Source organism: Chaetodon auriga, chromosome 10, assembly GCF_051107435.1.
Source record: "Chaetodon auriga isolate fChaAug3 chromosome 10, fChaAug3.hap1, whole genome shotgun sequence".
Taxonomy (NCBI): domain Eukaryota; kingdom Metazoa; phylum Chordata; class Actinopteri; order Chaetodontiformes; family Chaetodontidae; genus Chaetodon; species Chaetodon auriga.
Window position 1 is genome coordinate 1,359,999 of NC_135083.1, and position 16,493 is coordinate 1,376,491.

Consider the following 16,493-nt stretch of genomic DNA (forward strand, 5'->3'; position numbering starts at 1 on the left):
CTCTGAATCAATAAAGTATTTTTCTGTATGTATTTAAATCCCTATTGTTTCAGAGATTAAGGCGACCCGCTTCATGCAATATTTGTATAAGGATTTAAACCTGCATTAATTGTTTTTAGGGGCAGTGCAGCAAGATGTGAACGCATCACTGACATGTATCACATTGTAAAGTTGATAACTTCATGATGAGCTTATTAACAAACTAGTCTTCTTCCACATCCAGCAGACACAGAGCTACATCGCCCCACCTGATGAATGGAAGTGCAGTATTCTCTCTCTTTCAGCTCTGTTTTGGTCTCCACCAGCTGCTGGTGAAAATATCTGGCTCTTTAGCTGCTTGATGCTGCGCTCTGTTCACCAGCTGGTCTCTGCTAGTGAACACATAGTGTTCCCTGTGTGCTCCTGTAATGATTTATACGTATATTGCTTAGTATTTGTATTTTTGAGGCCTCGAGCCGGAAGTCGTCATCGCTCGAATCTGAACCACTTCCTACTTCCGCAAACACAGTTCTGTGAAGCTTCCCCGTTTATCGGTTGATCAATGCGGCGGTTGACTTCTGCCTTTCGTTTCCTGCCTCTGTTTAATATTTTCAACAGTTCCGACATTTATGAGTGATTGATTAGCATCATGACGGCCAACAGCCGCTGTTCCGCCGCGGAGCCTCCGGGCCTGGAGACCCAGCGACGGGAGATCGAGTCTCTACTGCGGGAATGTGAGCTCCGCGCGGGGGACAGTTGGTGAGAGTCCGCCCGCCTGCCGCTCGGCTACACACACATAAACACACAGTGACAGGGCTGACGGTTAGCATCACACGGCTAACGTTGCCTGTCGGTTAATAACAGGTTTAACGACAGAGTCAAGCCGTTTTGGTGTCGGTGTGAGTTTGTTGGGACACTTTAGCGGCTCGGTGTTGGGTGTTAGCCGCTGTCGCTGCGTTAGCTCATGCTAACCAGGCAGACGTTGAACTGACCGTTAGCCGGCGCTGCTAACGTTAACGCTAGCATGTCACCCAGCTGGAAGGATATGTTCAGGGTCGCCTCGTAATTCCATTTGGTTTTATACAGATGTGTACCTCCCAGATTATTCCTGTCACGTAATCATAATTTCACATCTGAGGCGTTTAGAGTCATGATTACTGTGGAGGAGGACTGCAACCAACGAATATATCCATTTTCATTTGATCTATCACTATAAAAAAGAATGAAATATGTCTGTCACAGTGTCTCTGAGCTCAGGGTAATGTCTTCAGGTCGCTTGTTTTCTCTGTCCAACAGTCTAAAACAAAGAAATTAACTTTATGATGATAAAAGCAACAAATTCTTCAGAATTTGGAAGAAAGAGAATTTCAAAGAAATGTAGGAGTTTGACTTACACTATTTATAGATGATTAAAATTGTTGGCCGCTCGATTAATCAAATAATAATTCTGTAGTCACAGACATGTGGTCGGTGTTTCCTCTCAGATAAACGAGGAGGGAAACGCCATGTTGGTCACAGCCGGCTGATAACTGCAGTCTGAGGCCAAACGTATCTGTGAGCTTTAGGATCCAGTAACTGTTTATCTGCTGCCGTTGAACAACGTGATCAACAATCCTGATGCACATCGCTCAGTTTAGTTTCTTCACTCCTTCAGACCTGTGAGCCGTACACATGCGCTGAAGGACAGTTTAGGGTGGAAAGGTGGATTTGTTAGTGCTCTCTAGTGGACACACTGATTCTAAATGAGCTCAGAATCTCTGCACAGCATTTCTTTTTGCTTATCAGCTGACACACAGACAGATATCATATCTGCACTCAGCTGATCTGTAATAGAACCTGTGAGATGAAGGAAACGCCTTCGATTAGAGAGAAGCTGAAGCTGAGCCTTGACGGTTCAAGAGAAGAAGAACTTTGCCATAATAAATTATTCACAAAACCGGAAAAACTGAAGCCGACTTCTAGTTTCCACGTTTAGTCCAAACTGAAGGAAAACTCAGACATGCTGCTCTCGCTGACTCGAACAAACTGAAGCAGATTCTTCCACTTCGGACCGTCGCTCGTACCAAACACTGCTCTTCCTTCGCTTGTTGTCAACACCTCTCTAAATCACAGAGCAGGTCAGGAGCCCTGAACGCATCATTTACTTCAGAGGTGTTTGTTTCCTGCCTGTGATGCTTTCTGCTCTGTCTGTCTCTGTCTGTCTGAGATGGACTGATAGACAGATTGTTAGTGTTTTATCTTTAATTCGGTGGCAGGAAGGCGAGTGGAAGCAGTGATGATCATTCTAAGAATGAACGTTGACGATAGCTGAAGCTGTTTGTCTGTTAATTGATCATTTAATCTGCAATTGAAAAATCAGTGACCGTCACACTCACAGTAGACAGACAGACAGACAGACAGACAGACAGACAGACAAACGCAGACAGACAGACAGACAGACAGACAGACAAACACAGACAGACAGACAGACAGGCAGGCAGACAGGCAGGCAGGCAGACAGACACAGACACAGACACAGACACAGACAGACAGACAGGCAGGCAGGCAGGCAGACAGACACAGACAGACAGACAGGCAGACAGACAGACAGACAGACAGACAGGCAGGCAGACAGGCAGGCAGACAAACACAAACAGGCGGCTGAGCGCTCAGATTCATTGGCCGCTGTGGCTCAAAGGTTTCCTGTCTTTGTGTTGTGGTTTCAGTTTTAGTTCCCCATCTGTGATTGAGTCTGTCCTGGTGAGTTCAGGTACCCTTAGTAAAACTCAAGTTTAACATAAGACTGAAGTATTGCAGCAATTTGAAATTTTGGTTATTATTGATTAGTTGCATCATGATTTTTTCGTTTTTTTCATTTTCTAAAAAGTGTAAAAACAAAGATATTAACTTAAAAAACCATCGGACCCTGTGCAGACCCCTCAAACCTCCCTGTTCTCACTGATGCTGTCCATGGTTCTGATGATGTTCTGGATGGTTCTAATCACCTGCAGAGCCTCCTGTCCCAAACCATGAACAGCACACACGTTTTTGCATGTGTCGAGCCGTACGTTGTTCTCTGTGCAACACTGATGGAGTCCTCGCAATACCAATTCTGTGTGTGTGTGTGTTGCAGGTACGTGGTGGAGCGTCGCTGGTATGAACAGTGGAAGGAGTTTGTGGAGACCGGAGACCAGAACTCATCGTCCTTCCCCGGTCAGATCGACAACACTGAGCTGTTTGAGGGTCAGTGAACGCCTCGCTGCGCCTCATGACGTCATCACCTGAACACACCTTTGTGTCTGTCTGCTGATCTCTGAGCCTCGACTGATCATCAAACACCTGAAAACAAACCTTTTCCACGTTTAGTGTTATTTTCTAGTTTTAATATTATTTTCTCTAAATATGAAAAGCTGTGATTTGAGGAAATGATGGTGTTTCTGTGATGGAGGGTCGGTTCAGTCAGCAGCTCGAGCTTTGACGCGTCGCTCTGTTCCGTCTTCAGATCTGGACTCGTATCACCTGAAGGAGCGTCTGGTGGAGAACGAGGACTTCATGCTGGTCCCCGCCGAGGCCTGGCACAAGCTGCTGGCCTGGTACGGCATGGCAGACGGCCAGCCGCCGCTGGAGCGCAAGGTAGCATCGCTGCACGCCAGACACACGCCAGACACACGCCAGACACACGCCAGACACACGCCAATCAGGTGCTGGTGTCATTTACTTACTGTGTGTGTGTCTCAGGTGGTGGACCTGCCCAGCACTCTGAAGGTGGAGGTGTATCCTGTTGAGATCTTCCTCTGCCTCCACAGCAATATGGACAACGTCATCACTTCACAGTTCAGCCGCGCCGACAGCATACGTAAGTGTGTGTGTGCGTGTGTGTGTGTGTTTGTGTGCATTGTTTAGAGCATCAGTGGACGCTGCAGCGCTGAGGTTTCCTCCACTGAAGCTCCAGACCAGGAAGAACAGACCAGACACAAGTTAAACACTCAGTGAGTCATTTTCCCAATCCAACCAATAACGTGTGTGTGTGTGTGTGTGTGTGTGCGTGCGTGCGTGCGTGCGTGTGTCTGTGTGTGCATGTGTACGTGTGCGTATGTGTGTGCAGACTCGATCCAGAGGGCCATGTGCGACGCCTTCTCGGTGCCTCCGGGCTCAGAGTGCCGTCTGTGGATGAAGAGTTCGGACAACAGCTGCGAGCGTCTCAGGAACGTCCACATGAGCGTGCTGGACGCCTGCTTGAGCTCCGGGATGGTGAGGACAGACTCGTCTCACGCTCGCTGACACTTGGACACTCATGTCTTTGATCTGTGCGGTCACTGAGTGACTCACGTGTTGCTTTAAAATCATTTAACTTCCTCATAGCAGCAATAACAGACTGTCCACGCAGGGATAAGCTGGAACATGCCTGTGTGTGTGTGTGTGTGTGTGTGTGTGTGTGCGCGTGTGTACGTGTGTACGTGCGTGCGTGTCAGACGGTGATCATGGAGACGAGGAATGCTGACGGCACCTGGCCGAGCTCCAGACCTCAGATCATGTAAGAACACTCCTTCTCTTTCTCTTTCTGTTCTTCTGTCTGTTCCTCTTTTCTTTCATTCTCACTCGTCTCTCTGTGTGGACGTGTGTCTTTGTACCTGTCTCACTGTCCTTCATTGTCTCCAGTTTGCTTTCAGTTTTGTTTCCTCTGAACCTCCTCTCCCTCCCTCCTCTCCTCTCCTCTCCTCTCCTCTCCTCTCCTCTCCCTCCCTCCCTCCCTCCTCTCCTCTCCTCTCCTCTCCTCTCCTCTCCCCCCCCCACCCCCACCACCCACTCTTCTTGCTCTTTCTTTCTGTTTCCTCGTCCCTCTGTTGTTTTCTCCTACCTTCATTTTTGCCGTTACATCCAAAAGGTCAAAGGTCATCTTCTCTGTGACATCATCATGTCCTGCAGAAACTCTTTTCTGTCCATCAGTCAGGACCTGAAGGACAGACTGAGTCCGTGTCTGTCGTGTGCTCTGATCCTGAATCAGTGTCTGATGGTTCAGGTCTTCTGCTGTCGTTGATCGTGTGTGAAGCAGTTTGACAGTCTGCAGCTTCTCTGCAGCAGCGTCCATGTTTGACGCCTCGTTGTCCGGCAGAAGCTGATTGGCTGAGCAATTTGCTTGCTCCTCTTCCTCCTCATGTTTTCCATGTGAGCGGACTGTGAACCTGAGCTGATCTGGGATCAGTCACGTTCGCCCTCTCTGACCCGCTGTGTGTTCTGCTGTCAGGAGGAACTCTGTGGAGGAGCAGGACTCGTACCGAGGACAGCCGGGGGTCTGCGGCCTCACCAACCTGGGCAACACCTGCTTCATGAACTCTGCTCTACAGGTACGACGCACACACACGCGCGCGCACACACACACACACACACATACAGCAGAATAAGACCAAAGTCAGAAATAAATAACGTCTGTTCAGGCTGTTTTTGGTCGAACATTGAGGGACACTGTTTGTCTCACGGTGGACATCCTGGAGTTGGTTTGGGTTCATTCTGACAGCTGAGGAGATGCTGAGTCATGTTAGTCTGACGTCAACCTTCCACATGCTGAAACATGTAGGTCAGGTGATGTGGACAGAAGCTCAGCAGGTCCAAACTTCATGTGGATCTGAAAATCCTCTTTCCTTCTTTAAACTGACCCTGGTCTGACAGCAGAGAGCCGCGTCCTCTGGTGTCCTCTGGTGTCCTCTGATGGTGTCATGATGCCAGTGGATCATTAACACCTGGCTGGTGTCAGTGTTGCTCCTCAGGTTTCGTCACAGACTGAAGGAGCTGAAGGAGACGGACGTCCCTCCGTCTGTCCAGGTGTCCTTCAGTCTCTCAGGTGTCCATCAGGTCTCAGGTCAGCTGTGTTAAACAGCTTCACTCACCTTCGCTCTCATGTTAACGTCCAGCTCGCTCTGCTTTGTCTCCTGCTGTCCCTCCCGTCTCCTGGTCCGTCTCTCAGTGTCTGAGCAACACGCCTCCTCTGACCGAGTACTTCCTGCTGAGCTCCTACCTGGAGGAGCTGAACTTCACCAACCCTCTGGGCATGAAGGGGGAGATCGCCGAGGCCTACGCCGACGTCATCAAACAGATGTGGTCTGGGAGACATTACTCTGTGGTGCCACGCGTCTTCAAGGTACTGAACTGTCCACCAATCAGCTGCTGATGAGGCGGCGGAGCCCGCAGCCAACAGAAGCTCTTAGAAACACTTAAAGCTGCATTCAGTCCAGTGGAACAGTTATCTGTCTTTTTTAATTAATTAACAGTTTAATGGTTATGAATGCTACCTGTGAACCAGGTGAATAATGTGTGTGTGTGTGTGCGTGTGTGTGCGTGTGCGTGCGTGTGTGCGCGCGTGTGTGTGTGCGTGCGTGCGCAGACGAAGGTGGGTCACTTTGCGTCTCAGTTTCTGGGCTACCAGCAGCACGACAGTCAGGAGCTTCTGTCCTTCCTGCTGGACGGGCTGCACGAAGACCTGAACCGAGTGAAAAACAAAGAGTACATCGAGCTGCGAGACGCCGACGGACGTCCGGACCAGGTGAGCCGCTGCGAGCGTACCTGAGCAACACGCTGAGCTCAGCCTCGCCTTTCCCTTCTCTGTGGCTCACACGTCTCCTGCTCATTTCTCTTCTCTCCTTCCTGTCCCGCAGGAAGTGGCCGAGGAGGCGTGGCGTAACCACCGCCGGCGGAACGACTCGGTGATCGTCGACACGTTTCACGGCCTCTTCAAGTCCACGCTCGTCTGTCCGGAGTGCCACAAGGTCTCCGTGACCTTCGACCCCTTCTGCTACCTGAGCGTCCCGCTTCCGGTCAGCAAGGAGCGCGTCATGGAGGTCTTCTTCGTCTCTCTGGACCCCTACGCCAAACCTGCGCAGGTGACGTTTCTACCTGACGTTGATGTTTCTCTGTTTCTGTGGCTGAGCGCCGTGACGCGAGCGTGACGTCAAGCCTCTTCCTGTGTGTCCGCAGCATCGCGTCGTCGTTCCCAAAGCAGGAAAAGTGTCTGAACTCTGCTCTGCTCTGTCAGAGATGACCGGCGTGCCTCCCACACAGGTGTGTGTGTGTTTGTGTGTGCGCGCGTGCGTGTGTGTGTGTGTGTGTGTGTGTGTGTGTGTGAGATGATGTTAAAGTCTCATTTTCAGCTGATGTTCATCAATATTTTGTGGTTGTCGTCAGCGTTTGTGAACCTGTGAAAAAAACTCAGTGTAACTGAAGTGTGTGTGTGTGTGTGTGTGTGTGTGTGTGTGTGTGTGTGTGTGTGTGTGTTTCAGATGGTGGTCGCTGACGTGTTCAACCATCGTTTCTATAAGATCTACAATGCTGACGAATCCCTGAGCTGCATTCTGGACCGAGACGACATCTTTGTGTAAGAAAACGTTGTTTGCTTTGAGCGGCGAGTTTCCTGTCGGAGCCGCGATGAGTCACGAGTTTGGTTCTCCCCGTGCGCAGGTACGAGCTGAGCGTGCCGGAGGAGCAGCAGGAGGAGCAGGTGCTGCTGGCGCTCTACCTGAGGGAGCGCTCGCACTACAGGGACTACGGCTCGGGCAGCAGCTCGTACGGCACCACGCTGTTCGGTCACCCGCTGCTGCTCAGCGTGCCGCGCAGCAGCTGCAGCCGGGAGGCGCTCTACAACCTGTTCCTGCAGAGGCTGGCGTGAGCAGCACACACACACACACACACACACGCATTCACACACACAGATATAGAAAGTCCATCAAAAACGCTTCAAATTGTTTTTATATTTAAGTTTTTTTAGGTTTTTGTTTTATTGTTTGTGTGCGTGTGTGCGTGCGTGCGTGCATGCGTGTGTGTGTGCAGACGCTATGTGCGACCTCCCGACCCCTCTGAAGAGTTGGAGGAAGAGGAGGAGGAAGATGATGATGAAGAGGAGCTGTACAAGACTCAGACCAACGGCGTCAGTGACGGTAAGGCGCAGGCTCGACGTTTGTTTACGGACTCGCTGTCGGTGAAGGTGTCGCCGCCTGCAGGCGGCTCTCTGCTCTGCTGCTCCTCTCTGATTGGTCCTCTGTTATGTCCTCAGACGAGGAGCAGGAGGATGTGGAGAAAGCCGGCCCCTCTCAGACGGAGCCCTCCTGCAGCGACGCGTCGGCAAACAGCCAATCAGACGACACCGCCGCAGCCGAGCCCCACCCCAATCTCAACCACACGCAGTCCTCGCTGGACCACGACGAGGAGACCAACAATGGGTCCGAGAGCCAGACCGAGCCCCTCTGCAGCGCCGACAGCAACGCCGCCACCGACAACGGCGATGATCCCTGCGAGAACTCCAGCGGGACCGGCGAGCTCGGCTCTGAGCAGCCGCAGCAGCCCAGGGACACCACAGAAGAAGAAAAAGAAGAGGACAAGCAGGAGGAGGCGTGCTCTCCCAGCCCGCCAGCCAATGAGCAGCCAGCCAAGAGGAAGGCGTGTCGCAAGAGGAGGAAGAGTCTGTTCACCATCCAGGCGGTCAACTCCAACGGGACGACCGAGAGGGGGACAGGAGAGGGAGGGAGCGCCGTGTCCTTCACCTGTGAGCCTGAACACACACACACACACACACACACACACACTGAGGTGCTTGATCCTACGCTGAAATATTTAGCAGATGAGACGCGGCGAGAAGCTGCAGGTCACATGACGTCTGAATAACTGACCCCAGGTCTGCTCTGTGTGTCTGCAGCTCAGCCTTACGTGGCCATCGACTGGGACCCAGAGATGAAGAAGAGGTTCTACAACGAGAACGAGGCCGAGGTCAGTGTGTGTGTGTGTGTGTGTGTCTTTGTGATTCTGATTGATCAGCTGATCTGCTGAAGCTCTCATTGATCTGATCATGTTTGAGCTTTGGCGACCACTGGCAGAAAACCTGCTGATGGGCAGAGCTTCATGTCCGTCTACTCTTCTTCTTCTTCTTCTTCTTCTTCTTCCTCTTCTTCTTCTTCTTCTTCTTCTCCTCTCCCTGCCTCGTCTTCCTCCTCGTGTGCAGAAGTATGTGAAGCACGCCAGCATGGAGGTCCCTCAGCAGCAGACCACCGTTCAGCTGCAGGAGTGTATCGAGCTGTTCACCACGGTGGAGACGCTGGAGGAGGAGAACCCATGGTAACACACACACACACACGCACACACACTCACTCTGCCTGCTGGTCATCCACAGGTGAGAAAGGTGTATGATGTGTGTGTGTGTGTGTGCGCGCTCGTGCAGGTACTGTCCGGTGTGTAAGAAGCACCAGCTGGCCACGAAGAAGCTGGACCTCTGGTCTCTGCCGGAGGTCCTCATCATCCACCTCAAGAGGTTCTCCTACACCAAGTTCACCCGAGAGAAACTGGACAGCATCGTGGACTTCCCCCTCAGGTACACACACGCACACACACACAGATATATATATACACACACGCACACAGACTGTGAACGCTGAAGCCTTTGTGTGCCGCTGTTGCAGAGACCTGGACTTCTCTGGCTGCCTCCTGAGGAAAAGTCTGTCCAATGGGGAGCCTCCGAGCCGTTATGACCTCATCGCAGTGTCCAATCACTACGGAGGACTCAGAGACGGACACTGTAGGTCCCTTTGATTGATTTTTCAGCTTTTTCTTCACAAAGTGACGTCGAATCAGAAACTCTGCGTTCATGACTTTCCCTTCACGACCTTGTTCCCTCACTGTGTGTGTGTGTGTGTGTGTGTGCGTTCCTCAGACACCAGCTATGCGTGCAACAAGGACAACGGTCAGTGGTATTACTTCGACGACAGCAAGGTGACCTACGCCAGAGAGGACCAGATCGTGGTGAGTGATGAGGCTCCGCTCACACGTTAAGGTCACATGTTCGTTTACGTGTGTGAACGAACACGGACTCACGTGTCCATTAGCGTCCTGATGGCGGTCTTAGAGGTCGAACCTGAAACGTTCACCTGCTCTGTGATTAAGGTCACGGAGAGGACGTGTTGGAGCGTGACGCAGCTCTAAATAAAGCCTCTTTGATGACACGTTTGGGTTGTGGGAGGCGGTTTAAAGGTGACCCGAAAAATCCTGACATCAGTTTAAACTTACTGATCCGGTGAAGAGGGGCTGGACCTGACTGGACCGGACCGATCTGGTCTGATCTGGTCTGGGTCGGTCCATGTGAGAGTGTCCTAATTCTGCTCGTCCTCACTGACTCTTTGCCGTCTCCTGTCTTCCGCCCTTCAGACCAACGCCGCCTACGTCTTGTTCTACCATCGACAAGACAAGATCCGAAAACCCACCCTGCCCGCCCCCAGCACGAGCCCCGCCAACGACATCACTTCCTGCAAAGATGACGACACGGAGCTGGGCACCGCCTCCTACGTCACCATGGAAACGGACTAAACGAAGCCCGGAGATTTGGTTTTAATTCTACTTGATGGTAATTTATTTGTTTGGGTTCTTCGTCAGAGGAACGGGCCTTTTCTCCTCTTTGTCTTCTTGTTTTTTTTAATTTTGGAGTTTTCTTTTTTCCAACGACACTTGAACGTCTCTGCCCCCCCCCCCCCCCCCCCCCAGCTCGGCGCTCATCTGCTGAGTTTTGGGTGAAACGCGTTCGTTTCTCTGCTCGGGCGTAGAAATCAGCCTTCGGGTGAATTTGGTTTCGGCGCCGCTTCGATTCTGAAATCCAGTTTTTAAAACACTGACGCAGTTTGAAAATAAACCCTGATCACGTTAAAAGATTCGCTGTGATGGTTTCTGCTCGACGGGATTCAGCAGAAACGCATGAAATGGAGCAAGGAGCAGGGGATTGTGGGTAATCAGAGGATGTTTGTAGCAGGTAATTTAACAGTGAACAAAGCTGCCGGATGAGAATGAACCTCTGTGTATATTTTGGTTGTTTTTTCGCTGGTATTTATTTTTTTAAAGGAGTAATTTCACGTCAGTTTTTCTTCTTCTTCTGTTTTTCTGGAGTGATTCTGATCGACGGGTGCAGGACATTGAGATGCTTATTTTTCATATTTATAGATGAACTTTGTATTCAGGCGAACGGGCCGAGCGGCAGGAAGCTGTGTGAGCGAGACGTTTCTCTGGAGAGTATTTTTGTATCTTACTGTATTTCTGTGGTTCCTGGGCGGGGCCGGAGGGAGGCGGGGCCAATTTCTTTCTTTGATCTTCCCTGTCAAATATCAGATGAAAATATTTTATTGTACTTTCAAGCTTTTGATATGAATAAAAGAGGATTATTATCACGACGGTGAGTTTTTAGGCTTTCCTTTTGAAATGTTCTGTGTTTTCATCAGTGACTGAAGCGTTTTAGTCAAACAGACTCGCAGCAGTTTGTCCAGACGAGGACGACTGCAGGACGTCATGGGACGTCCACGTCGTCCCAGCGTGCAGGTGTGAGGTCACCTTACTGCTTTCATGGACGACAAACCCGAGTGAGAAACTGAACACCCGACACAGAGGAGAGGACTCCAGTCAGCTGTGATGGCACCTTTATTGACCTCACTTCCTGCAGCCTCAGCTGGACGCCGTTACAAAGCGTCCGTCCTGCAGGTGAAAACACAAACGCCTGCTGTCTTTTAAAAAGCTCCTCCCACAGTTCTGTCCTCCTGAAACGTCCCGGTCGTCTTCAAATGCTGCATGGCGCCGGGGAAACGTCTTCCTGAGACTCGTCTGGTGCAGAATCTGCTGGTTTGTGAAACACGCCGCCGTTCTGGAGCGTTCAGGAACTTTTCTAGAACTCGTCTTCTCGGCGTCTCAGAGTCTGGATTCTGTCTTCTGGAACACTGAACACACAAAGACTCCAAATACCTGGACGATCACTGATGCTACGGCAGGTCGGAAAGCTCTGGAAAAAGAACCATTTAAAGATCAGGTAGCTTTGTGTTCATCACGAGAATACACTAAAGTACTGCACTGTAGTATTCTCAGTAAGAAGTACTGCACTGTACATTTCTGAGGGCAGTAATTCAGAATTTGGTGTCTCATAAAAAGACAGGAAGTGAGCGAAGCGTCTGACTTCAGAGCGTTCATGTGTTCTGTGTTCCAGAAGCTTCTGAATGCTCGTAGAACCTTCTAGAACGTTCTCGCCTCCTCAGATGTTCAGAGTTCTACAAACGTTCCCGGACCCTCCAGAGCTGGCGGGTCCTCGTCCTAGAACATGGTGGACTTGAGGTCTTGGCTGAAGAAGTTTCCAAAGTTGAGGTCTTTGGACATCAGCTCCTCCTCCACGTTCTCCAGCGCCCACTTGTGTTCCACGATCTCCAGCGCCTCCCACTCGCTCTGCGGAGACAAACACACGGTGAGTCCAGAAAAATAACAACGAAGGAGTCCCGCCGAGACGTCCCCGAGGACACGGTGTCTCACCTTAAAGGCCTTGTTGGGGTCAGGGGGCATCGCCATGGCAGCACCCGTCATCTGGTCCTGCATGATCCGTGATTGGTCAGCAGCTGTGAGCGAACACCAGATGAAATCAGAGACAGGAAACTTCTCGTCTGTCTCTGCGTCTCTGGACGTCTTCTTCTGATCGACTGTTTCTCAGCTTTTGATTTTCAAGCAACCGATAAACTGAACATTTCTGTTCACTCAGAACTCCACCAATGAAAATACGTCCAAGTTTTTCTCTCAGTTTGTTCATAAAGCAGCAGAGGATCAGAAACTTTTGTTCATGCACAAAAAACTACGATCAAATCTGATCGGTGACAAACGACCTGAAGTGTTTGACAAAGACTCACCGTTGTCCTGTCCCAGGATGAGGCTGTACATGCTCCTCAGTCCAAACACGTTCAGGAAGTACCAGGACGCCGAACTCACCCTGCGCGTGCGCGCGCACACACACACACACACACACACACACACACACACACACACACACACAACCAGTGTGACTTAAACACAACACACAAATACACAGGAAAAGACTGGAGAAGTACTGCGGTGTTCACTGTCTGGTGAGTGTTGCGTTCGTGGTCTATTGAAGTGCTGCATTCAAGTCTGGTGAAGTGTTAACTGTCTGTGAGTGTTGTGTTCACTGTCTGTGTGTTGCGTTCACTATCCATTGAAGTGTTGCGTTCAAAGTCTGGTGAAGTGTTGTGTTCATTGTCTGGTTGTGTTCACCGTCTGGTGAAGTGTTGCATTCACTGTCTGGTGAAATGTTGCGTTCACTGTCTGGTGAAGTGCTGCGTTCACTGTCAGGTGAGGTGTTTTGGTGCGTTCAGTGTTGATTCGTACCAGGAGGCGTCCAGTGACAGCAGGTCTATCCCTCGCTGTAACATGGGCTTGAACCTCAAGGTCAGAGGAAACGGCACCTTGGCTGCATGACGACAACAAACACACGACGAGCAAACGTCAACAAACAGGCGACGGTTTAAAAAGGCTTCACATGAGCAGAGCGGAGCGAGATTCTTTACCCTCCTGACAATCTGTAAAACTCTGAATGAACTTCAGTCTCTTAATATGAGTTTTTATAATCCAGACTTTACTGAACAAAACGACGACTGTAAACAGTGTTTCCTTCAACATGGCCTCGCTCGCTTGCTCACGCACGCACGCACGCACGCACACACACACACACACAGAGGACTGTTTTTTTTATTCTAACTCACTGATGACGAATCCAGAGAAGGCCCAGTTGATCCATCCACCAATCACAATCATGGGGAGGACGTTGGTCAGGTTTCCCTTCATCATGTCTGTCAACATGCTGGTGTCTGCAACACACACACACACATTTTCAATTCTTCAATGAGAATGAAAAAAACTCAGGATGTCACCTCTGAAGTCCAAACATACCATAATAATAACTACCAACAAACACTGAAGCAGTCATCCATAACGCCACAGAAGACTTCCTGCGGGGTCGGCGTCATGGAGGTCACTTCAGGTTTGTTTCAGGTCATCACGTCTGAGCAGACTTTCATCTTTTTCCAGCTGTGACTGAGCAGTTTGTACCTGAGTTCTGTGTTTCACTTCTCCAGATTTGTGTATTATTAAAGTTTTACTCGTCCACGTTTGTGAGCGCTCACACAGTGGATCACGATCCTCGCTCGGCCGGGAAAGCCTGGGCTGACGTACTGACCTGATGACCGGTCACTGCGACGCGATGCCGTTTGGCTCAGTGAACACACACACACACACACACACACACACACCTGTCATGGGGTTCTTGGGGACGACCTTCCTCTTGACCTTCTTGAAGAAGCCGGTCTCTGCGTCGTTGAAGTAATGTTTCCTCATCGCAAAAGACTGGAACAGAGAAAACATGTTCACACACAGCAGCTCAGAGCTCGCTCTCTCTCTCTCTCTCTCTCTCTCTCTCCGGGGAAATTTAGTCGTTACAGCCAGCAGGTTACAAAAAGCAGGCACTGAGGCACAAAGAGGTCAAAAATTAAAAATCTAAAAGTTTACAAGATACAGAATAGAAAAAAAACGATGTCTGTGTACATTTGTACAGTTTATTAAAAACAGTAAATACCAAAGCATCCTCCTGCTGTAGAGAAGTACTCTTGGTAGTAGTCTTATTTGAAAAACTGCTGACATGACGTGCTGTATTGTACTTGAGAAAATACTATTTGGTTTGAGAAATACTGGGTTTACGTGTGTGCACAACATACAGAGTTCATAAAAACACAGCTGATAAAATGGATAGTAAATATCTCAGTGAGAGCGTGAGCTCACCTGTCGGGGAATGTACTTTCCATTCTCTCTGAGGATGCGGCTGCGCAGGAGCACCTGGCTGAACAGAAACACCAAGGTAATGTCAGATTAGTGGCCGAGCAGCCGGCCAATCAGAAACACAGACTGTGTTCAGACAGGAAACACAAACGGAGGAGAGCGAGCGCATCCTGCCCCGCCACGCCAAACCGGTGACGTACAAACTGAGTTTATTACAGGTCAAACTTGAGTCACCTGTCCGACACCTGCTCCAGGTCCACCTTCTTGTCACTGTGGAGCAGCTGGGTGACGTAATGACGGATGATCCCGACGAAGAAGGTGATGAAGACGATGGGCAGGACCACCCACAAGCGAATGCTGGAGTCCAGCAGGAGCTCTGGACCGGCCATCGCTCTCTGTTCAACCAGCCAACAGACAGAAACACAGACGGGCGACGATCTGAGGGAGGAAGACAGCTTTGAGTCCACAGCGAAGCGCCGAACCTTCTGGACGTTTGTATTTATCTTTGAGAGACGTTTCTGTGCAGCTCTGCGACTCAAGCGATGGACATTGACCCCAAAGACACCTGCAGTGTCACAGCAGCCAGGTGACAAATGAGGAGGAACCAAAACACATCTGAACTAAACAGAATAAGGAAAAGGTTGAGAAGACATTGTCTCAGCACGGTGTCATGTCTCGGCATGTCCCTCTGCTCATGTCCCACGAGCCGCAGCCAATCAGGAGCAGGTGAACACACCTGGTTTAATCGATCAGGTTAAGATGAAAACATGTCCAAACACCAGGACAACACAACCTCGTGCAAAGGAGCAGTAACTTATTATTTTCTGTCTACATTTATCATTTTCATTCGCTTGTTGTCCACAGACAAACTGTCGTTGCCTAAAAGACGGACAACACTTCGCAGCACGACGCTCTCTTTTGATATGACCTATACACCGTTCACTCGGTCCAGCCTCAGTGACACATTAACTTTTGGTAATGAACTGACCTGTTAGCGGCAGCAGAGGGCCTGGAGAGCGGCTAACCAACACACGACGATCGAATACAAATGAAGCTGCAGCCGTTATTTAAGCGGAATCAACTGTAGCTAAGCTAACCGCTACTAACATTTGGGCAAGCTTCATTTAACAACAGCTAGCTAACGTTAGCATTAGCCCGTTTCCCTGAATAGAGAGTTGGCTAAAGACGCTAGCCGGCTAACTGGGCTAGTTAACGTAGGTCCTCTTTCGCCTTTAAATTACTGTTTCTACGAACCGTTTGTTTCAACGACAGTCCAGTTTGTTTTACAGTCGTCAACGAGCTGTAGGTTTGTCAGATTTTTCACAGTTATATGTTTAAACATGTCACGTATCTCACCACATTTATGAACTTTGAGAATTGGCAACACGACACACACGTCCCGCAGTGTATGAGACGAAGCACTTCCTGTCCAAACGGAAACACGTGACAGAAGATACAGAAAATACTACAAAATAAACCGTATTTTTGTGGAGCTTTAATAAATTCAAATTCAATTCCCTAACGCGTTATCGTCAACGAATCAGCAAAAAAAGGACAAAACAAAAAAAACATGTACAGATGTGCAGCAAGTGGTGGAATAGAAAGTAATGTTAGAATAAAAACATCATATCATACCAGTCGTTATCAAATCTCACCTTTCAAATTAAAGGTGCTTAGTTGGCGTGTGGATGGCTTCAGGTGTGATACAGTGACACCTGCTGGTCTCATGTGGGGGGATTTCTCTTCTTCCTGACGTTTGTGTCCAGGGGGATCTACTGATAACACAGTGAGCAGATACTCTGCATTTTTTTCCTCCACTGAATCTTTTAGCCTGCATCTGCCCCTTGATGCAAGACAGGATGTGCACACAAGACCCTGCTACACGTGTTGAGTTTATAGAACATGTGGAAGGTTCTCTGAAC

The 16,493-nt window shown here is 49.8% G+C and overlaps 2 protein-coding genes across 2 annotated transcripts; one reads left to right on the top strand and one right to left on the bottom strand.

The window, feature by feature from the left end:
• Positions 1-485: 485 nt before the first annotated feature.
• usp11 (ubiquitin specific peptidase 11) lies at positions 486-11,147 on the top strand. Its single transcript, XM_076740971.1, has 21 exons — positions 486-738; positions 3,092-3,201; positions 3,461-3,591; positions 3,697-3,814; positions 4,064-4,209; positions 4,431-4,492; positions 5,204-5,303; positions 5,921-6,094; positions 6,338-6,496; positions 6,609-6,833; positions 6,928-7,011; positions 7,230-7,324; positions 7,408-7,611; positions 7,777-7,883; positions 8,000-8,488; positions 8,639-8,709; positions 8,942-9,054; positions 9,158-9,307; positions 9,396-9,511; positions 9,647-9,735; positions 10,138-11,147. The coding sequence occupies exons 1-21, from the start codon at positions 629-631 to the stop codon at positions 10,294-10,296; spliced, it is 3,012 nt and encodes a 1,003-aa protein (XP_076597086.1). The 5' UTR covers positions 486-628; the 3' UTR covers positions 10,297-11,147.
• Positions 10,784-15,998, bottom strand: LOC143326921 (ER membrane protein complex subunit 3). The gene is made up of 9 exons (XM_076740972.1): positions 15,928-15,998; positions 14,806-15,009; positions 14,575-14,632; positions 14,049-14,142; positions 13,503-13,607; positions 13,129-13,210; positions 12,633-12,712; positions 12,265-12,347; positions 10,784-12,180 (listed from the first exon to the last, which is right to left on the bottom strand). Exons 2-9 carry the CDS (start codon positions 14,958-14,960, stop codon positions 12,052-12,054), a joined length of 786 nt encoding a protein of 261 aa, XP_076597087.1. The 5' UTR covers positions 14,961-15,009; positions 15,928-15,998; the 3' UTR covers positions 10,784-12,051.
• Between the last annotated feature and the right edge of the window lie 495 nt (positions 15,999-16,493).